The following is a 23,077-nucleotide window of genomic DNA, read 5'->3' as shown; positions in this document are numbered from 1 at the left end:
TTGGTCCAATCAGCTTCCCGCTCTACCAGACGTTGTGGGGGCGACCAATCAGATTGCCATGCTCGCCTGTCTGCGAATAACTTCTACCCAAACCGGCCAGGATTTTGTGTGTATGTATGTTTTATTAGAAACTTTACCGATAAAAATGTGACACAGCAAACTAATAGAAATACGCTGTGTTGTGTATACGTGAGTATAGTATACACAAATCGAAGCATTGCATCCGCATATTTGCCAGAAAGGGTGTTTCGCTGGATGTAGGCTATGCACTGCTGGCGGCCAGATGTCGAATTATCCGGCGTTTCCTACATTTTACCGGGATGGTCATTTTACAGGCTTGAAATTCCATTGTAAAATAACAGTTTGGAAGAGACAAGGGACCAAAGCATTTTCAGAAGAACCGAGTCGCAGAAACATGTTGCGTAAAGTGCTTTCGTTATTTGTGTTGTGCTGTCTGGGGCTGTTGGAACAGACACCTCCCGTGGCTTCAACCGGCGCGGTGCCCTGTGCCACAAGAACTTTGGTATGGGGTTCTGGACTCGAAGCAAATATTGTCCTTCCAGCTCGTTTCTTTTACATACAGACTGTGGACAGCTCGGGGAGGAAGTAAGTATTTCGTTATTCTTCAAGGAAGCCTACCAGACGATACAAAGCGGCTAGCTAGCTACGGATGGCATGGGCAGTGGACACAATGTAGCAGTGGAATCGTAAAGCCACACGTGAATTATGATAGAAAGTGCAGATAAAGTCGAACTGAACGTTTACGTCACTGAACACACACGAATGACTGCGTTTTCCTAGGGTTGGAGATAGATAGTATTCGGGGATAACACTCATTGAACACATCTTTGTGGCACCTCTCCCTCTGGGGGAGTTTCCTCCTCCACAGTTGTCATTGTTGTTTTGGGTGTTTACTCACGAGGTTCACTTTTGGCCTACATAATTGTAACCTACAGTCATTTAACAGTTTTAAATGCATATATCACCTGGAGTTTAAACTACAGATAGGCCTGTAATGTTAGTGCCTTCAGAAAGTATTCACACCCTTGACTTTTTCCCCATTTGTTGTTGCAGCTTGGATTCGATTTAGATTATTATTATTTTTGTCACTGGCCTCTACACACAATCCGCCATAATGTCAAAGTGGAATTATGTTTACTAATTATTTCTTGAGTCAATAAGTATTGAACGCCATTGTTATGGCAAGCCTAAATAAGTTCATGAATAACAAGTCACAGAAGTTGCAGGGTCACACCCTGTGTGCAATAATAGTGTTAAATATTTTTTCTGACAACCTGATCTCTACCCCACACATACAATTATCTGTAAGTCGAGCAATGAATTTCAAACACAGATTCAATCACAAAGACCAGGGAGGTTTTTCAATGCCTCGCAAAGAAAGGCACCTATTTGTAGATGGTTAAAAATAAAAAAGCAGACATTGAATATCCCTTTGACCATGTTGAAATGATTCATTACACTTCGGATGGTGTATCAATACACCCAGTCACTACAAAGATAGAGGCATCCTTCCAAAGTCAGTTGCTGGAGAGGAAGGAAACCACTCAGGGATTTCAACTTGAGGCCAATGTTGATGTTAAAGTTTAATGGCTGGGAAAACTGAGGATGGATCGATATCGTTAGTTACTCCACAATATTAAGTGAAAAGGAAGCCTGTACAGAATAAAAATATTCCAAAACATGCATCCTGTTTGCAAGAAAGTAATACTGCAAAAAATGTGGCAAAGCAATTAACTTTTTGTCCTGAATACAAAGTGTTGTGTTTGGGGAAAATCCAATACAACACATTACTGAGTACCATTCTCCATATTTTCAAGCATATTGGTGGATGCATCATATTATGGGTATGCTTGTAATTGTTAAGGACTGGGGAGTTTTTCAGGATAAAAGAATTATAGGAATGGAGCTAAGCACCCGCAAAATCATAGAGGAAAACCTGGTTCAGGCTGCTTTCCATCAGACACTGGGAGAAAGATTCACCTTTCAGCAAGACAATAACCTTAAACACAAGGACAAATCTTAACTAGAATTGCATACCAAGAAGACAATGAATGTTCAATGAGTGGCAGAATTAGAGTTTTGACTTAAATCTGCTTGAAAATCTATGGCAAGACCTGAAAGTGGTTGTCTAGCAATGATCAACAACCAATTTAACAGAACCTGAATGTTATTCTTTAAAAATGGTTAAATATTGCACAATCCAAATGTGAAAAGCTGTTAGATTTACCCAGAAAGACTCACAGCTGTAATCACTGCCAAAGATGATTCTAACATGTATTGACTTAGGAAGTTAAATTCTTATCTAATCAAGATATATTAGTATATATTTTTTTTTTAATGTTAGATTTTTTTTATTTTTCACATTGACATTACAGAGTATTTTGTGTAGATCATTGACAGAAAATGACAATTAAATGCATTTTAATCCCACTTTAACAACAAAATGTGGAAAAAGTCAAGGGGTGTGAATACTTTCTGAAGGCGCTGTAATCTGATTTGTTGACACTTGTGATCATATGATGACCATCAGCTCAGCCAAATATAATCTGCTCAGCTCATAGGCCTACATGTTGTTTCCCCCGTGTTTATATATGTCGCTGTGTACACCATTCAGTTTCACATCATCTCCCGGAGAGAACACATTCGAGGTGAAGATCGTGTCCCCAGTGGAACAGTTCACTAGAATCTGGGTGCAGGTTCTAGATCGCAGAGATGGCTCCTTTCTGGTGCGGTACAGGATGTATGCCAGCTACACAGACCTACACGTCCACATACTGCTCAATGACAAGCACGTCGCCAAGTCCCCATTCATTCTGAAAGGTAAACCAACTAACTCTCTCTTTCTGTCTCCCTTTCTCTTCATCTCTCTCTCTTTCTCTTCCTCACTCTCTCGTTCTCTGTCAATTCAATTCAAAAGGCTTCATTGGCATGGAAAGTGTTACCACATACAGTGCATTCGGAAAATATTCAGACCCCTTCCCTTTTTCTACAGTTTGTTACGTCATCAATCTACACACAATACCCCATAATGACAAAGCGAAAACAGGTTTTTAGAAATTTTAGCAAATAAGTAAAAAATACCTTATTTACATAAGTTTTCAGACCCATTGATATGGGACTCGAAATTGAGCTCATGTGCATCCTGTTTCCATTGATGATTCTACAACTTGATTTGAGTCCACCTGTGGTCAATTTAATTGATTGGACATGATTTGGAAAGGCACACACCTGTCTATATAAGGTCCCACAGTTGACAGTGCATGTCAGAGCAAAAACCAAGGTATGAGGTCGAAGGAATTGTCCGTAGAGCTCTGAGACAGGATTGTGTCGAGGCACAGATTTGGGCAAGGGTACTAACATATTTCTGCAAGGTCTCCAAGAACACAGTAGCCTCCATCCTTCCTTCTTAAATGGAAGAAGTTTGGAACCACCAAGACTCTTCCTAGAGCTGTCCTTCCGGCCAAACTGAGCAATCGGGGAAGAAGGGCTTTGGTCAGGGAGATGACCAAGAACCCAATGGTCACTTTGACAGAGCTCCAGAGTTCCTTGGTGGAGATGGGACAACCTTCCAGAAGGACAACCATCTCTGCATCACTCCACCAATCAGGCCTTTATGGTAGAGTGGCCAGACGGAAGCCACTCCTCAGTTAAAGGCACGACAGCCCGCTTGCAGTTTGCCAAAAGGCACCTAAAGGACTCTCAGACCATGAGAAAAAAGATTATCTGGTCTGATTAAACCAAGATTGAACTCTTTGGCCTGAATGCCAGGCATCATGTCTGGAGGAAACCTAGCACCATCCTTACGGTGGAGCATGGTGGTGGCAGCATCATGCTGTGTGGAGTTTATTCAGCGACAGGGACTGGGAGACTAGTCAGGATCGAGGGAAAGATGAACGGAGCAAAGTACAGAGAGTTCCTTGATGAAAACCTGCTCCAGAGTGCTCAGGACCTCAGACTGGTGCGAAGGTTCATCTTCCAACAGGACAATGACCCTAAGCACACAGCCAAGCCAACGCAGGAGTGGCTTAGCTAGGGAAATTGTATCACTTCTCTTGCGTTCTGTGCAAGCAGAGTCAGGGTATATGCAGCAGTTTGGGCCGCCTGGCTCGTTGTGAGCTGTGTGAAGACCATTTCTTCCTAACATAAGTCTTCAATATTCCCAGGTAAGAAGATTAAGGTTGTAGTTATTATAGGAATTATAGGACTATTTCTCTCTACCATTTGTATTTCATATACCTTTTGACTATTGGATGTTCTTATAGGCACTTTAGTATTGCCAGTGTAACAGTATAGCTTCCGTCCCTCTCCTCGCTCCTACCTGAGCTCGAACCAGGAACACATCGACAACAGCCACCCTCAAAGCAGCGTTACCCATGCAGAGCAAGGGGAACAACCACTCCAAGTCTCAGAGCGAGTGACGTTTGAAACGCTACTAGCGCGCACCCCGCTAACTAGCAAGCCATTTCACATTGGTTACACCAGCCTAATCTCGGGAGTTGATAGGCTTGAAGTCATAAACAGCGCATTGCTTGAAGAATTGCATAGAGCTGCTGGCAAACGCACAAAAGTGCTGTTTGAATGAATTCTTACGAGCCTGCTGCTGCCTACCATCGTTCAGTCAGACTGCTCTATCAAATATCAAATTATAGACTTAATTATAACATAATAACACACAGAAATACGAGCCTTTGGTCATTAATATGGTCGAATCCGGAAACTATCATTTCGAAAACAAACGTTTATTCTTTCAGTGAAATACGGAACCGTTCCGTATTTTATCGAACGGGTGGCATCCCTAAGTCTAAATATTGCTGTTACATTGCACAACCTTCAATGTTATGTCATAATTATGTACAATTCTGGCAAATTAATTACGGCCTTTGTTAGGAATAAATGGACTTCACACAGTTCGCAATGAGCCAGGCAGCCCAAACTGCTGCAATATACCCTAACTGCTTGCACGGAACGCAAGAGAAGTGACACAATTTCCCTAGTTATAAGAAATTCATGTTAGCGGGCAATATTAACTAAATATGCAGGTTTAAAAAATATATACTTGTGTATTGATTTTAAAGAAAGGCATTGATGTTTATGGTTAGGTACATTGGTGCAACGACAGTGCTAAATCATCACCCGTTTGGCGAAGTAGGCTGTGATTCGATGAGAAATGAACAGGCACCGCATCGAATATATGCAATGCAGGACACGCTAGATAAACTAGTAATATCATCAACCATGTGTAGTTAACTAGTGATTATCTTAAGATTGATTGTTTTTTATAAGATACATTTAATGCTAGCTAGCAACGTATCTTGGCTTCTTGCTGCACTCGCGTAACAGGTAGTCAGCCTGCCACGCAGGCTCCTCGTGGAGTGCAATGTAAAGCAGGTGGTTAGAGCGTTGGACTAGTAACCGGAAGGTTGCAAAAACGAATCCCCGAGCTGACAAGGTAAAGATCTGTCGTTCTGCCCCTGAACAAGGCAGTTAACCCACCGTTCCTAGGCCGTCATTGAAAATAAGAATGTGTTCTTAACTGACTTGCCTAGTTAAATAAAGGTGTAAAAAAAAACTGCAAATCGGTGTCCAAAAATACCGATTGTTATGAAAACACTCAAATCGGCCCTAATTAATCGGCCATTACGATTTAATCGGTCAACCTCTAATCTAAACTTTCTATGCTCCCTTCTCCACCCCCTCTCTTTAGGTCCAGTGTACCATGATGGTTGTGACTGTCCTCAGCCCAGTGGTTCTGTATGGAAGAAGGACATGCAGTGCCCTGTGTCCTTCCGCCAGATAGAGCAGGACCTGGCCCTGTTCCCCAGGGTGGACCCAGACCGTAACGCCCTGGAGGTGCCCCAGCGTTTCGGACAGAGACAAAGCCTCTGCCACTACACAATCAAAGACAACAAGGTATATGGTAGACCAGGACCCATATTCAAAAAGCATACCAGAGTGCTGATCTAGAGTCAGGTCCCCCCCCTCCATATAATTGTATTCATTATGATTCTAAAAAGCTAAACTGGTCCTATATCATCACTCGTATTTCTGAGAATTTTGTTAATATGGGCACAGGTGGCGTGGCCTTTTCCAGTTATAAAAATTGACTTGTTGTAAAGGTTGACGACACCTGAGTCCCATTTTTTTAGACACCTGTACCGTGTTGAACAACCAGGTAGTATTGTTAACCCCCCCCCAATAATGCTGGAAGACAGCGATTCATGGTACCTGTAATCATACTATTACATTCAAACAGGTGTCAGTCAAAATGTTGTACATTTGAATCCGACTATACAGTTGTCAGTTGAAATGTAGATTTGAATCCCACTATACTTCTAAGCTGGTATTTGATACATCTCTAACACCCACTAACTGGATGTGCTTCATTTCCAGACCCAAACTACTATAGGCATGTTCTGGATATATCCCCTTTTCTTGTTTCCTCACACAATGCTGCGTAAACACCGCAATCCAGTGTGAGTGAGTGTCACTCCAGTGACGTCACACTGCCCTGGTAAGCGGTAGGCTTTATGCAGCGAGGTTGTGGTGAGAGGCAAGAGGTCAGCAGCAGTTCACACTCACTACGGTGGTCATCTGGAATTACACACTAGCTCAGTTGATTAGACATCTACATAAATGTGAGCTTCTCAAGAGATGTTGATGCCACCACTGTTATGACTACAGCCAGTATTGACAATGTTATCAGAATGTTCTAACTTTTATCATGAGCAACGTCTGTCCATCCAGGGCTGCTACACTGCAGCTTGACCATGTGCTCGTGTGAACTGTGGGCGACGCGTGCTGCCTGCGGGAGGGTTGAGAACAGAGCAGAAGACAATTTTGCACAGTTTGCTGTAACACATGGAGGATAAAGTTAATATTGTATATTTCCCCCCTGAGGTCTACATTAAGACACTAGGGGAACATGTGGGATTCAGGATCTTCATGGATGCCTTCCTCCTCTCGCTAACCAGGAAGGTGAGTTCTTGAAATTAAGTGAAAGGACCATGTGGAGTTGATGAACATCAACAGATAGGGCACTGACGGTTGTCAGTGTAGCTAACTGTCTTGCTAACCTTATCTAGCTAGCTCATTTTATTTGTTGCAGTTTAAAACAATTTTGCTACACCATATTCACAAGATTAGCCAGCTGGTTCTGGAGCTGGATTTTTCATAAGCATTGATTTAGGGAAAACTGACACAGATGGAAACCACTGGCTTATCTTTGACTTCGCCATCTCTTGTTATCTCAAGTTTTGGCATCTTCCATAAATTGTAGCCCCGAATCCACCATAGAAATAGTTAGAAAGAATAAGATGAAACTCCTGTAATATGGATAACTATTGAAAGATAGTCGATATGTGTTTTTCTACAGTGGCAAGAAAAAGTATGGGAACCCTTTGGAATGATCTGGATTTCTGCGTAAATTGGCCATAAAATTAGATCTGATCATCTAAGTCACAACAATAGACAAACACAGTCTGCTTCAACTAATAACACACAAATTATTGTATTTGTCTTGTCTATATTGAATACATCATTTAAACATTCACAGTGTAGGTTGGAAAAAGTATGAACCCCTATGCTAATGACTTCTCCAAAAGTCAGGTCAGGAGTCAGCTAACCTGGAGTACAATCATTGAGATGAGATTTGAGATGTTGGTTAGAGCTGCCTTGCCCTATAAAAAAAACACTCCCAAAATGTGAGTTTGCTATTCACAAGAGGCATTGCCTGATGTGAACCATGCCTCGAACAAAAGAGATCTCAGAAGACCCAAGATTAAGAATTGTGGACTTGCATAAAGCTGGAAAGGGTTACAAAAGTATCTCTAAAAGCCTTGACGTTCATCAGTCCACGGTAAGACAAATTGTCTATAAATGGAGAAAGTTCAGCACTGTTGCAACTCTCCCTAGGAGTGGCCGTTCTGCAAAGATGACTCCAAGAGCACAGTGCAGAATGCTCAATGAGGTTAACAAGAATCCTAGTGTGTCAGCTAAAGACTTAGAGAAATCTCTGGAACATGCTAACATCTCTGTTGACGAGTCTATGATATGTAAACACTAAACAAGAATGGTGTTCATGGGAGGACACCACGGAAGAAGCCACTGCTGTCCAAAAAAAACATGGCTGCACGTCTGAAGTTCACAAAAGTGCACCTGGTAGTTTCATCTGTCCACAGAATATTTTGCCAGTAGCGCTGGCAAAATATTTTGTGGACAGATGAAACTACAGTTGAGTTGTTTGGAAGGAAACCACAACACTGTGGAACATGTGGAGAGAAAAAGGCACAGCACACCAACATCAAAACCTCATCCCAACTGTAAATTATGGTGGAGGGAGCATCATGGTTTGGGGCTGCTTTGCTGCCTCAGAGCCTGGACAGCTTGCTATCATCGACGGAAAAATTAATTCCCAAGTGTATCAAGACATTTTGCAGGGGAGTGTTAGGCTATCTGTCTGCCAATTGAAGCTCATCAGAAGTTGGGTGACGCAACAGGACAACGACCCAAAACACAGAAGTAAATCAACAACAGAATGGCTTCAACAAAAGATAATACGCCTTCTGGAGTGTCCCAGTCAGAGTCCTGACCTCAAACCGATTGAGATGCTGTGGCATGACCTCGAGCAGTTCACAGCAGACATCCCAAGAATATTGCTGAACTGAAACAGTTTTGTAAAGATGAATGGTCCAAAATTCCTCCTGACCATTGTGCAGGTCTGATCTGCAACTACAGAAAACGTTTGGTTGAGGTTATTGCTGGCAAAGGAGGGTCAACCAGTTATTAAACACAAGAGTTCACATACTTTTCCCATACTGCTCTGTGAATGTTTACACAGTGTATTCAATAAAGACATGAAAACATATAATTGTTTGTGTGTTATTAGTTTAAGCAGACTGTGAATAAATATCATACTTTGACTAAAGCGATGACATCTTGACTTAAATCGTTGTGCAACATCATGGGTAAGCTCAGGCCATCTTTCAGCTCGGAAAAGTGGATTTCTACTGGTGTGGGCGTTTTAACATTCATGACCATTTACTATGGAATAGGAAGTCCTTGTTGAGCCACTACTGAAAGACAAAGGCCCGTTCAAGGCTGATCGGAAACGGAGGTTTCGCTTGCACCTATCAGATTCCTTCACATCCGCAATCACCAACGTTGTGGGAGATAATGGAATTCTAGGGTTTATTGTCCCCGTGGCCACTAGATGGCACTGTGGACTCATGAAGATCGCAGCCTATGGCATTTCTGTAAAGAATATATGTCAACTTCATTTATAAAGGTTGTGTTATTTATCAGGGTATACTGGGGGGTGAATTTAGATGCAGAAATGTTTATTTTTTAAAGAGGTTATGTAGAACAGAGCAGAAGACATTTCTGTTGTTTGCTGCAACATGGACAATAAAGTAATGTTTTGTAGGTGATGTATATTCTAAGCCCAGTATCTTCTCTCGCTCGTCCTGCTCTGTCTCTCTTCTCCTCTTTCTTCGGTCTTCTTTGTCTCTCCCTGTGCGGTCAGGTAGTGATGTATGTTCTTAGCCCAGTGTCTCCTCTCTCTCTCCCTGTGCGGTCAGGTGCGGGTCCCAGATCTAGAGTTCTTTGTGAACCTGGGGGACTGGCCCCTGGAGAAGAGGAGGCCCTCAGAGAGGCTCCACCCCATCTTCTCCTGGTGCGGCTCCAATGACACCCGCGACGTCGTTATGCCAACCTACGACCTCACCGAGTCGGTCCTGGAGACCATGGGAAGGCAAGCACCACTGTTGCTCTCCTCATTTATCTTTGTGTGTCATCCATTATACACAGGTGCAAGTGATGCTACAGCCCAAACATTTAGTTTTTCATAATGTACTATTATGATAGTATATTAGATTCAAAGGGAAATGTGCGCTGAACAAATAATATAATCCAAAATGAATAGTGGGGCCCACACACTCAACTGGTTAGTGACAGCATTTTAAGAAAATTATCTTCATCAGGTCTGTGTGCTAGCCAATTGCGTCTGTTGTTCATTTTGACTGACACGTTTCTCCTCTGATGAGCAGAGTGAGTCTGGACATGATGTCGGTCCAGGCCAATACAGGGCCTCCGTGGAGGGAGAAGAACGCCACAGCGTTCTGGAGGGGGCGGGACAGCCGCAAGGAGCGCCTGGAGCTGGTGAAGCTGGCCAGGGCTCACCCCGACATGGTGGATGCAGCCTTTACCAACTTCTTCTTCTTCAAACACGATGAGAGCCTCTACGGACCTCTGGTCAAACACGTCTCCTTCTTTGACTTCTTCAAGGTGAGATGGATGTGGTGTAGGCAGAAAAAGTATCCAGTCTCTGCAGATGAGACAGACTCACTCCCAGGCAATTAGACACCTTGCTGCTTTGGGGTAGGTAATGAACAAGTTTGGGTTGATTTCTGGTGTTATCATATTTGGCAATATATTTAATTTATAAATCCATAATTAGAAAATGTACACATTGATAATTTTTACTCTTTTAGCAGTGACATGTGACTACATTTTATTTAATGGGGCAGATGATTGCTTGTAAAACAAAAAGAACAAGGGACGAGACTTGTAAAAATAAAACGGTTTGGAGGAGACTTTATGCCAGAGATAAAAAGTCAATTTTAATAGTTCATTTTACAAGGCAATATGCACATGGCAACGCATGGAAACGAGAGGCCAGTAAAGTGCTTTCCAGTCATAAAGCCAACAAATAAAAACATTGCCGCCTGTAGGTAGAAAATATTGTGATTTTAAAATAAATATCCTATAAATCACATTGGCTACTCATGGCCTGTCTGCAAGGAACTAGAAACATTGTATAATGTATTAACTTGGGTCCAGCCTGAAGCTTGAACTTGCAACATTGTATAAACTATTAACTTGGGTCCAGCCTAAAGCTTAAACTAGCAAACTTGCAACATTTTATGTAATATTCTGGGCCCTCAGAGTTTCCCAAGCCAGTGAGCTTGGAAACAAGAGCTGTAGGATATTTTTCACAAGGTATAAGAGCTCATCAGGTAAACCTATTTTATGATGTTTTCACTGGATCAGAGCATGACATTTTTCCCTTTCATGCTGAGGGGTTATTGAAAGAGAAAGAGCTGGAAAGATTTTTCAAATACATTGAGGAACTATTGTCATTCTCAATGCCTGGAAAAACAGACTTTGTTTGCTTGCTGTTTGAGGTGAAGACATTACTTTGAGAAGTGCCTACATTTGCGCGCAGGCCAGGTAGCCTATAGGCCTACTTCTATGCATAATCAGTTGTCTGTCTTTCCTTACGCCTCGATCACACCGATAGTATATTTGCACAAAATGTGACGCAGCATCATCTGGGTATGTGTGCAACGAAAGTTCAACATTCACCTTCTGCTACCATTTCTGTCAAGCCGTCTACACATAGTTTGATGCGTACGTTCGATAAAACCAACGTATGCACCACACAGAACGCACTGCAACTGCCTCTGCAACGCAATGCTGTGAGGCAAACGCAGTGTTCCATTGGAAATGAATGTACTTCTGGTGTACCAAAATGCAATGATGATGTCGGTGTGATCGAGGCATTACTCAACATTGACAGTAGCGTTCCAAACAAAAGACTGACTAAATTGACAAAACTTGTAAATGGAAAGAAATATACAAAACTAACAATCAAGGAAAACATTTCACACAATTAAGTTATGAAACAATGAATGTGCATAAATTTGGCAGGAGAGAACACATTCTGGAGAGAGATGTTTAGCACTGCCATCCACGTGGCTCCGCGATGGATTAGTCTCATCCTCTGCAATGGATTAGTTCACTGAGATGGGCGTGACAGGTATCAGACAGGTATCTCGTGTGCCATAAAAAAACTAATATATATTTGCTACTGCTTGTCAAAAAAATATTAACTTGGTCAACTAACAGCCTATTGACCAAACGATTGACTAGTTGGCTAATTGGGGTCAACACTACTGGACTTCATATAAAATAATAAAAAATGGAGATTCTCCATTGAGTTTGCTTTTTAGTCCAGGACGAGACTTATTCTGTATCAGGTTAACCAGTCCCTTGAATCCCACAGGAAATAGGTCAGGAACAAGCATAAACACCCCAGAAGACTGATTGTTCAGTTCCATTTTCAAGTCTCACCACCCCACCTCTATCTCCTCTGACAGTACAAGTACCAGATCAACATAGATGGCACGGTGGCAGCCTACAGACTGCCCTACCTGCTGGCTGGGGACAGTGTGGTGCTGAAGCAGAACTCTGGTTACTATGAACACTTCTACAGCCAGCTCAGACCCTGGGAACACTACATCCCCATCAGAGCAGACCTGGCTGACCTGCAGGAGAAGATCCATTGGGCCCGTGAGCAAGATGAGGAGGTGATGAGGATGATTGATGAATACACTGTTGGATTTGTAATGCACTTCAAAGTTTCAAAAATATTGGGGGAACATACAGTATGTAGGCACACATTTTTTCCCATTCTGTTCAAAACCTCAGTATGATCTCGCTCTTCCAGGCAAGAAAAATCGCAGTAGCCGGTCAACAATTTGCCCGAAATCATCTGATGGGGGACAGTATATTCTGTTACTACTACAAACTCTTCCAGGTAACCTTTCACTTTACACTATGACTACATTGATTTAACTCTACATGCTGTATACAGTCAAGATTCAGACATGCACACTTGAAATTAGAGACGTATTTGATAAGTAAGTGAAGTGTGTGCCTTTGTGGAGAAACTTGAGAACCTGGATAACTGATGGCCGTAGGTATAGATAGGGCTGTGGCGGTCATGCATTTTTGTCAGCTGGTTATTGTCCAGGAAATAACTGCCGGTCTCACGGTAACTGGACGTTGATTAACATAAACAAATTTGGCATCTCCAGGCTTCCACACACAGCCTACAAGCCACTGATGCAGACCTTTGGAACATCTACATTTTAAAAAGTCTAATAAATCCATTTAATATAGTCTACGCCATCAAAATAAATCAATTTATTTATTTTAGACAGGTCTAAAGAAACATGACATGAAGAAAATGTATTATTTCAGAAGAACAAAATAGCATACTCTGAGTTTTCATAATGTTAGGCCCTGATCTGGCAATGCCATATGGCTGTGGGCTGCACTAGTTAATTTAGCAGACAAGATTTGCTTAGAGTTCCATGGCATTATATTATTTTACTTGATAGTATGAAGAATATAATTGAACATAGCTGAATAAAATATAAATAATATTTTCTCCAAACGATTTGTGGGAGTGCTCACATGTGGTTATTCTGTATTGAGCAGTTAACAAAGAAACGGGTACTCCTATATGCTTAATTTAGTTATTTATGTAACTTTAGTTGTGATACAAATGTTGGGCTATATGTTTAGATTTTTACACATTCTAAGGCTGCATGATGCGACTCATGATGATTTGAAAAAAGTTTTTTGTGCAGGCTGTACACACTATATCAGTCTCTCATTCACAATTTAACAAGCACTTGATAATGCCTCTATTTCCCAATGGCGTCCCCTTTGTGTGGCCGTAAAGCCCCCTATAAAAATCCATGTCTTTTGCGGCCTGTGGGCATTCCCTTGGGCTGAATATAATTATTATAATTCCCTTATCCCGACTGCGCGCTCCGAAGCACCTCTCACTCATATGGCTCTCCGTCATGTGATCGGGTCTTTCTCACAGGCTACAAGTGAAGACAGACACTTCATGGATGCAACTGCGCACATCCTTATCCAATTTCGAGGCGCATATTGAAGATCTTGGAATAACTGTTGACACTACTTTTTGTCAGCCAATAAAATGAGTAGGCCTAACGAACAGCAAAAACACTAGCCTATGTATATCTACTATCTCCCATAATACAAAAATGTACCTATTGTGTAAGAAATAAATATTCCAAACAGTCTGGGAGAGTTGTGAGATCAGTAGATCCCAAATTAATACAGCCAATAGCATCAAAAACCTTTAAGTAACGGGGCTGACACAACGTTTAACTTAAAATGTTGATAAACTATTAGGCTATTTCTTCAGATTATAAGCGCAGCAATGTGCACATGGCAGTAGGCTATACGCGCAAATGTTCTATTAGCAGGAAAACACCATTCTCAAATATGACCAAATTTGCGATTTATGCATGTAATGCTTTTATTATAAAGGTGCATTTTTATGGTGAAAATTGACTTCGCCAAACTTGAAACTCCCATGCTGCATATGTATGCCAGTTAGGCTCTACACCCAGTGTAAAGCGGATTAATGTGCTTAATTTTAAAAGTTATTTTGCCACTTTTAGTTGTGATACACACCTTATCAAAACAGATAGGCCTATGGCGTAGGCTACATGAGGTGTGCAACTATGATTTGAAAAATGTAAAAATAATAATGTGCTCTCTCTTGCCTTAAGCTGGGCATCATTCACAAGTGATATGCTAATATTGTCACCCATCAGACTATCCTTGATTTAATCTTGTCTTTACTAGATAATGTGTGAAATTTGTTTTCATTTAGAATGTACCATTATCATGCACCTGTGTCGAAACAGGGCAGGGGATAAAAATACATGTAATCTATGCACTTAAATAGCAAATGGAGGACACTTTTCCCAAGGTTAATTTCCTTGCCAGCCAGGTAGGCTATACTTTTGTTGTAAAGAGAAGCAATGTGCTTAATATTAGGAAAGTTGATAAATAAATATAGTAGGCCTAGCCTATAGAAAGCTGATGGGATCCTCCTCTTTTTAATAGAGGCCATCACTCTGTTTTCTCAGGAAATTGCATAGTCTATTGAAATGTTACGCAACATGAGCTCATGGGCTCTCATGAAGTATTTAGTTAGATTTTTGATTACATTTGCATTGTAGGCTATATGACCATCAGAAGCATTAGAGATCGGAGAAGCCTAATTACTGTGATTTAACTGTCACATGGAATTTGACTGGTGTCATGACTCGTGACCGCCGGTGTGGCTGTAATGCAGTCGCCGTAACAGCCCTAGGTAAACACACTTGTTGCATTGTTGGTTCTAAAGAACTAGATATTGAAAGTGTGCCTAGTGTTTCATGCACCCTTGTTATCATCATCAGCATCATCAGCTTGCGTATCTCATCTCTTATCTTTCCATCTCTACCGCTCACTTTTATACCCACACTTCAAGGACAGTAGTTACTTGTACAGAGGCCAGGTATTCCTAGGTCGGGCTACTCCTCAGCTGTGACACCGTCACTGACACGTCAGTGCTCAACCCTCAACTTTCACCTTGGCTAGGGCAGAATAGAAGGGCCCACCTATTGGAATGACACTTGGGTGGGTGACCCCCGGCTAGAATAGGGTGTCACTGAACCATTCCATGGTACGCCTCCAAAGAGTGAATTTAATTCAGCATATTGAGTTCAAGTTAACAACATGATAACTAAGCTTCCCATCCATGCATCTGGGTCATCACGGAAAGAACTGTGTCTGGCAAGGAAGACATTTTCTGGCACTGGATCTTGTTTTGTGACTTGTGTCTTTGCACTGTCAACAGTGAGGTTTTGCATGCTCAGTTCAGACCCTACACGTGTTACTGTTTTATATCGGTGGTATATGCTGACCTTGAAGAAGCAGTGGAGTCTCTTTAAGCATGTGTACCTTCAGCAATTGCTTTGGCTTTGGTTGTTTTCAATGTGGTTTTACATGTTCCCCAATTTGGATTGCTCCTAATGTTACTATCCTCCCTCCCAGCCCTTAGAAGAACATCTAATTATAATGTAGTAATGTCAGTCAAATGCAGTACATGTTTATCAATGTCTATTTTATTCATGAGAATATACTTTTTGTATTTATTTTACTGAAAGCTATAGTTAGCCACAATGTACATTTTAGTCATTTAGCAGACACTCCTATCCAGAGCGACTTACAGTAGTGAGTGCACACATTTTCTTACCCTTTCGTTCTGGTCCCCTGTGGGAATCGAACCCACAACCCTGGCGTTGCAAATTCTTCCAAATGAGCCATACAGATGGGAGATGTTTTTCCCTTTGCACTCTTTCAAACAATAAAAGTGTACCTGTGTGTTTCATCCAATGCCACATTTAAAAACACAATTCTGAATCAGATGAGCGAAGAGCACTAACCCAAACCACCTCCACCTGCCTCCAGCCTTGGTCCACCTGTGAGCCCACAGGTCAGGAGGGTCATGGGGTATCATGAAGAGCCGTGGCGCAGCCCCTCCCTGTGTTTTCTCTGGGAAAGGAACACTGTGGCCCAGAGACATAATGGTGATGTGTCTCTCCCTGAAGTGCTTTATTGGAGCCCATAACCCAGCCGTTGCAGGATGAATGTTTAAACGGACAACTTCCTGTCTTCACGAAAGTTATCAGCCATAAAGACAGGTGTGTTTTATGAGGGATAGTGTTGGAGGTCAACAAAGTTAGGGCTACCTGTGATCCTTGTTGGAAACCGAATGAATGTGCACATTTTACCTTCTCATCTTGCGTACATATTACATAACCGGGTTGGGGTCAAATTAAATCTAAGGCAGTTCATTCTGAAAGTGATAAGAATTTCTAAATAAAATTTGTGATTTAAAAAAAAAAAAAAAGGTACTAAACTCAGGAAAAAAAGAAACATCCTCTTACTGTCAACTGCGTATCTTTTCAGCAAACTTAAGTATGAACATAACAAGATTCAACAACTGAAACATAAACTGAACAAGTTCCACAGACATGGGACTAACAAATTGAATAATGTGTCCCTGAACAAAGGGGGGATCAAAATCTTAATGCAGTGCATCTCCTACTCATGGACTGGACCAGGTTTGCCCATTCTTGCTGTAAGATGTTACCCCACTCTTCCACCAAGGCACCTGCAAATTCCTGGACATTTCTGGGGGGAATGGCCCTAGCCCCCAACTGGTCCCAGATGTGCTCAATGGGATTGCGATCTGGGACATTCTCTGGCATTGCCAGAACGCTAACATTCCAGTCTTGCAGGAAATCACTCACAGAACGAGCAGTATGGCTGGTGGCATTGTCATGCTGGAGGGTCATATCAGGATGAGCCTGCAGGAAAGGTACCACATGAGGGAGGAGGATGTCTTCCCTGTTGAGATTGCCTGCAATCAAGCTCAGTCTGATGATGCTGTGACACACTGCCCCAGACCATGACAGACCCTCCACCTTCAAATCGATCCCGCTCCAGAGTACAGGCCTCGATGTAACGCTCATTCCTTCGACGATATATGCAAATCCGACCATCACCCCTGGTGAGACAAAACCGCAACTCGTCAGTGAAGAGCACTTTTTGCCAGTCCTGTGTGGTCCAGCGATGGTGGGTTTGTGCCCATAGCCGACGTTGTTGCCGGTGATGTCTGGTGAGGACCTGCCTTACAACAGGCCTACAAGCCCTCAGTCCAGCCTCTCTCAGCCTATTGCGGACAGTCTGAGCACTAATGGAGGGATTGTGCGTTCCTGGTGTAAGTCAGGCTGTTGTTGTTGCCATCCTGTACCTGTCCAGCAGGTGTGATGTTCGGCTGTACCGATCCTGTGCAGGTGTTGTTACACGTGGTCTGCCACTGCGAGGACGATCAGCTGTCCGTCCTGTCTCCCTGTAGCGCTGTCGTAGGTGTCTCACAGTACGGACATTGCAATTTATTGCCATGGCCACATCTGCAGTCCTCATGCCTCCTTGCAGCATACCTAAGGCACGTTCACGCAGATGAGAAGGGACCCTGGGCGTCTTTCTTTTGGTGTTTTTCAGAGTCAGTAGAAAGGCCTCTTTAGTGTTCTAAGTTTTCATAACTGTGACCTTAATTGCCTACCGTCTGTAAGCTGTTAGTGTCTTAATGACCGTTCCACAGGTGCATGTTCATAAATTGTTTATGGTTCATTGAACAAGCATGGGAAACAGTGTTTAAACCCTTTTACAGTTTTATTTTATTTTTTATTTTATTTTACCGTTATTTTACCAGGTAAGTTGACTGAGAACACGTTCTCATTTGCAGCAACGACCTGGGGAATAGTTACAGGGGAGAGGAGGGGGATGAATGAGCCAACAATGAAGATCTGTGAAGTTATTTAGATTTTTACGAATTATCTTTGAAAGACAGGATCCTGAAAAAGAGACGTTTCTTTTTTTGTTTTTGTTTTCAGTTTATTGAAAACCAATGTCCTTCTTTCAATTATTGAACTGATATGCTTTCAATTCGAGTTGACCCCTCCCCTGTTACATACATATGAATCTGAACGCGTATTATGAAGTTGAACTTTTCTGTGTATCATTGTTTTGCTACTTGTATGACAGGATTGTGGGAGAGGTTTTTTAATCTCCAAAATAGCACTAATATTTCAACACCTGTGAGTTATGATAAGTAGTGAATGATGGGGCCATGACAAGGTGGTGACACAACTTCAACACAGATCGCTTTGTCTTCTTATTTTCGTCATCACTTTAATATATACACTACCAATCAAAAGTTGAGTCACTTAGAAATGTCCTTGTTTTTGAAAGAAAAGCAACATTTTTTTTTTTAGATGGACAAAAATGCGAGAAACATGCGAGAAATTACCAAGAAGCTGAAGATCTCGTACAATGCTGTGTACTACTCCCTTCACAGAACAGCGTAAACTGGCTCTAACAAGAATAGAAAGAGGAGTGGGAGGCCCCGGTGCACAACTGAACAAGAGGACAAGTACATTAGTGTCTAGTTTGAAAAACAGACACCTCACAAGTTCTCAACTGGCAGCTTCATTAAATAGTACCTGCAAAACACCAGTCTCAATGTCAACAGTGAAGAGGCAAATCTGGGATGCTGGCCTTGTAGGCAGAGTTGCAAAGAAAAAGCCATATCACAGACTGGCCAATGTTCTGTGAAGGGAGTAGTACACAGCGTTGTATGAGATCTTCAGTTTCTTGGCAATTTCTTTCATGGAATAGCCTTAATTTCTCAGAATAAGAATAGACTGACGAGTTTCAGTTGAAAGTTCTTTGTTTCTGGCTATTTTGAACCTGTAATCGAACCCACAAATGCTGATGCTCCAGATACTCAACTAGTCTAAAGAAGGCCAGTTATATTGCTTCTTTAACCTGTCTAGGATGAGGGTGCCGCTAGCGGCACTCCCCCCCCCCCACCCCCCACCCCCACTGAAAAGGCAGAGCCGCGAAATTAAAAAAAAAATATTTTTTTTAAATATTTAACTTTCACACATTAAAGTCCAATACAGCTAATGAAAGACACAGATCTTGTGAATCCAGCCAACATGTCCGATTTTTAAAATGTTTTACAGGGAAGACACATTATGTAAAGATGTAAATCTATTAGCTAAAAACACATTAGCATAATCCACCATCTTTCTTTGTCCACCAACAACAGTAGCTATCACTAATTCGGCTAAACTAAGATATTTATAGCCCCTAACCAAGAAAAAAACTCATCAGATGACAGTCTGATAACATATTTATGGTATGGGATAGGTTTTGTTAGAAAAATGTGCATATTTCAGGTAGATGGCATAGGTTACAATTGCACCCACCATCACAAATGGACTAGAATAACTACATAGAGCAACGTGTTTACCTACTTACTAATCATCAAACATTTCGTAAAAATACACAGCATACACTAATCGAAAGACACAGATCCTGTGAATACAGACAATATTTCAGATTTTCTAAGTGTCTTACAGCGAAAACACAATAAATCGTTATATTAGCATAGCACATGTGCAAACATTACCCCAGCATTAATTCTAGCCAAAGTGAGTGATAACGTAAACATCGCCAAAATATATTATTTTTTTCACTAACCTTCTCAGAATTCTTCAGATGACACCCCTGTAACATCACATTACAACATGCATATACAGTTTGTTCGAAAATGTGCATATTTAGCCACCAAAATCATGGTTAGACAATGGGGAAAGTAGCCCAGCTGGTGAGAAAATGTCCGTGCGCCATATTAGACAGTGATCTACTCGTATACATAAATACTCATAAACGTGACTAAAAAATATAGGGTGGACAGCGATTGATAGACAATTTAATTCTTAATACAATCGCGGAATTACATTTTTTAAATTATCCTTACTTTTCAATACAGTTTGCGCCAAGCGAAGCTACGTCAAAAAACATGGCGTCCTAAGCCACTAACATTTTTCGACAGAAACACGATTTATCATAATAAAAATTTCCTACTTTGAGCTGTTCTTCCACCAGTATCTTGGGCAAAGGATCCTTTCTTGGGTCTAATCGTCTTTTGGTGGAAAGCTGTCCTCTTGCCATGTGGAAATGCCAACTGCGTTCGGGATGAACTGGAAGCGTGCCCAGCCATTCACAGCGTTTCAGAAATAAATGTCCCAAAATCGCACTAAACGGATATAAATTGCTATAAAACGCTTTAAATTAACTACCTTATGATGTTTTTAACTCCTATAACGAGTCTTAACATGACCGGAGAAAGATTACTCCCAACACTAATGCTTGGAACAGGTGCGGGTCGGTGTCCTCCAGGCGCATGACGCAGCTCCAAAAGAGTGACTAGCTACAGGGTTTTTTAATTTATAGTGCCTGTGAACGCGCAATCGACCCCATTCAAATCGTCATCACGTAAAGGCATCCAGGGGAAGACGTAAGCAGTGTCCGTATACTCATAGGAATAACAGTGGCCTTTAAACTGACTCCAGATCAGGGGCCAAAATTTCTGAAATCTGACTCCATGTCAGGGAAATTGCTGTAGAATGGGTTCTGTTCCACTTAGAGACAAAATTTCAACTCCTATAGAAACTATAGACTGTTTTCTATCCAATAATAATAATATGCATATTGTACGATCAAGAATTTTGTAGGAAGCCGTTTCAAAAATTACACAATTACCATAAATAGTGACAACAGCGCCCCCAGCCTCAACAGGTTAACCAGGACAACAGTTTTCAGCTGTACTAACATAATTGCAAAATGGTTTTCTAATGATCAATTAGCCTTTTAAAATGATAAACTTGTATTATCTAACACAACGTGCCATTGGAACACAGTAGTGATCGTTGCTGATAATGGGCCTCTGTACGCCTATGCAGATATCACATAAAAAATCTGCCGTTTCCAGCTACAATAGTCATTTACAACATTAACAATGTCTACACTGTATTGCTGATCAAAAAATTTAGCTTTTCTTTCAAAAACAAGGACATATCTAAGTGACCCCAAACTTTTGAACGGTAGTGTGTGTAATATATAAGATTTTTTTTTCCATGTTTCTCTTTATTTCTGTTGACCAGGAGTATGCCAAGTTGCAGGTGACTGAGCCTAAGGTCAGAGAGGGCATGGAACAGGTCGAGCAGCCCACTGATGACCTCTTCCCATGCTCCTGCCACAGGACACCACAGGTAAGCATCAAGACACAAGCTAATCTCTCTATTACAGCATATAGGGAGGACAATGGAGGCAGGAATCTTAGCACAAGGGATTGCATCCTAGCTCTGATCCCACTGCAGTCAACCTTGACCTGGGCTGTCAGTGTTTTGATAACAGGAGATTCTGATATATGATAGAGCTGGGACTATAAACACAACATTATTGGCAAATCACATTTTTATTTGTCACATGCTTCGTAGACAACCGGTGTAGACTGACAGTGAAATGCTCACTTATGGGTCCATTTCCAACAATGCAGAGTTAAAGATAAACACATAAATAGTGACACAATGAATAAATACACAGTGAATAATGAAAAAAAAGAACATTGCTATATATAGGGAGTAGAAAATAACATATACTGTATGTATAGGTAGGGGTAAAGTGACTAGGCAACAGATTAGATAGACAGTAGCAGCAGGCGCAGCATATGTGGTGAGTATGAAAGTGTGTGTGGCGTCAGTATGCCTGTTGTGTGGGCGTATGTAGCGTGAGTGTGTGGGTAGAGTCAATTGTGTCTGCGTAGAGTTAGTGCAAAAAAGGGTCAATGCAGATAGTCTGGGTAGATGTTGGTTCCAGTCTTGATGCATTGGTTCCTCTTGTCATGCGGTAGTAGATCAGGGGAAAAAATTAAGGAAAATCACATTTTGACTGTACTGCTCCTGTAATGTTATACACACATCGTCCTATTCTTCTGAATTGATCAATTCAGGCAATTTATCATGATATAGATTTTTGTCCGTGTCGCCCAACTCTCTAATACAGTATATGATAATCTGCCCCCTATGTCTACAATGCTAAAGGAATGTCCCCCCCCAGTGTCTTTTTACAGGCTGCTGTCTGTCAAAGGTGACATGAAAACAGATCTTTGGCAAAGGGATATTCAATCAACTGATTGCGTTGGATTCATATAATACGTTTTACAAAATGCATTTGCCACAGCGCTAAACGTTATCATAGCCGATGCTAAATCCCCCTAAGCTGGTTTTATATCAGTCCAAACATATCATAAATGTTATGTTGCAAATAACACACTACTCTAGCGAATCTTTTGAAGTCTTCTTTTGTAATACACATGCGGATGGATCAAAGATTCCGAGGGAACAGATGTATTGAATTGAATTGGAAAAGCTTTATGGCATTGCATGGTTTATATAACAGTTTTTTTGACAAACGTATGACTTTTATGACACTAACATCAACCCTGCCCCGCATATGAAGTTTGACATTGCTTTTTTTTATGTTTGCTTTTCAGGTCAAGGATGAATTATGATTTGTCCACTGTTCAATTATAAAACAATCGCATTTTTATCTGATGTTCCTGTGTTGTAAAATGTTTTTTTGGGGGGGCCAAAATGTGAATTGTGGGCTTGTCAGTCACCCTAACCATACATGATTGTTAGTTTCCACATGTTTATAATAAATATTTTTTCATTGTATGTTAACACTTGTGTTCTTTTCTTCCTTCAATATATGCACACACCATATCACAGGTTCAAGTTATACACAATAGAAGCATGTAAAGACAAAAACACAGATGTTAGTTGATTATATGATAGACGCATTATATTGTTTTCCTTGTTAGACTTCCATGTAATAGCCCTATAGATTTGTGGAACTGATAGCTTTAAGGAAATGGGCAAAGTGCCTCTCTGACAGTAGTCTACATCCTATGAGGCATATT

General features: G+C 41.3%; 1 protein-coding gene across 1 annotated transcript; it reads left to right on the top strand.

The window, feature by feature from the left end:
• The first annotated feature begins 41 nt into the window (after positions 1 to 41).
• Positions 42 to 22,838, top strand: poglut2 (protein O-glucosyltransferase 2). The gene is made up of 10 exons (XM_055870507.1): positions 42 to 606; positions 2,636 to 2,841; positions 5,726 to 5,931; positions 6,919 to 6,996; positions 9,597 to 9,769; positions 10,065 to 10,302; positions 12,177 to 12,386; positions 12,527 to 12,616; positions 21,258 to 21,365; positions 22,649 to 22,838. Exons 1-10 carry the CDS (start codon positions 284 to 286, stop codon positions 22,664 to 22,666), a joined length of 1,650 nt encoding a protein of 549 aa, XP_055726482.1. The 5' UTR covers positions 42 to 283; the 3' UTR covers positions 22,667 to 22,838.
• The last annotated feature ends 239 nt before the right edge of the window (positions 22,839 to 23,077 follow it).

This window comes from Salvelinus fontinalis, chromosome 19 (assembly GCF_029448725.1).
Source record: "Salvelinus fontinalis isolate EN_2023a chromosome 19, ASM2944872v1, whole genome shotgun sequence".
In the NCBI taxonomy this organism is placed as follows: domain Eukaryota; kingdom Metazoa; phylum Chordata; class Actinopteri; order Salmoniformes; family Salmonidae; genus Salvelinus; species Salvelinus fontinalis.
The sequence above is the reverse complement of the archived record's forward strand: the minus strand, read 5'-3'. Positions and strand labels throughout refer to the sequence as shown.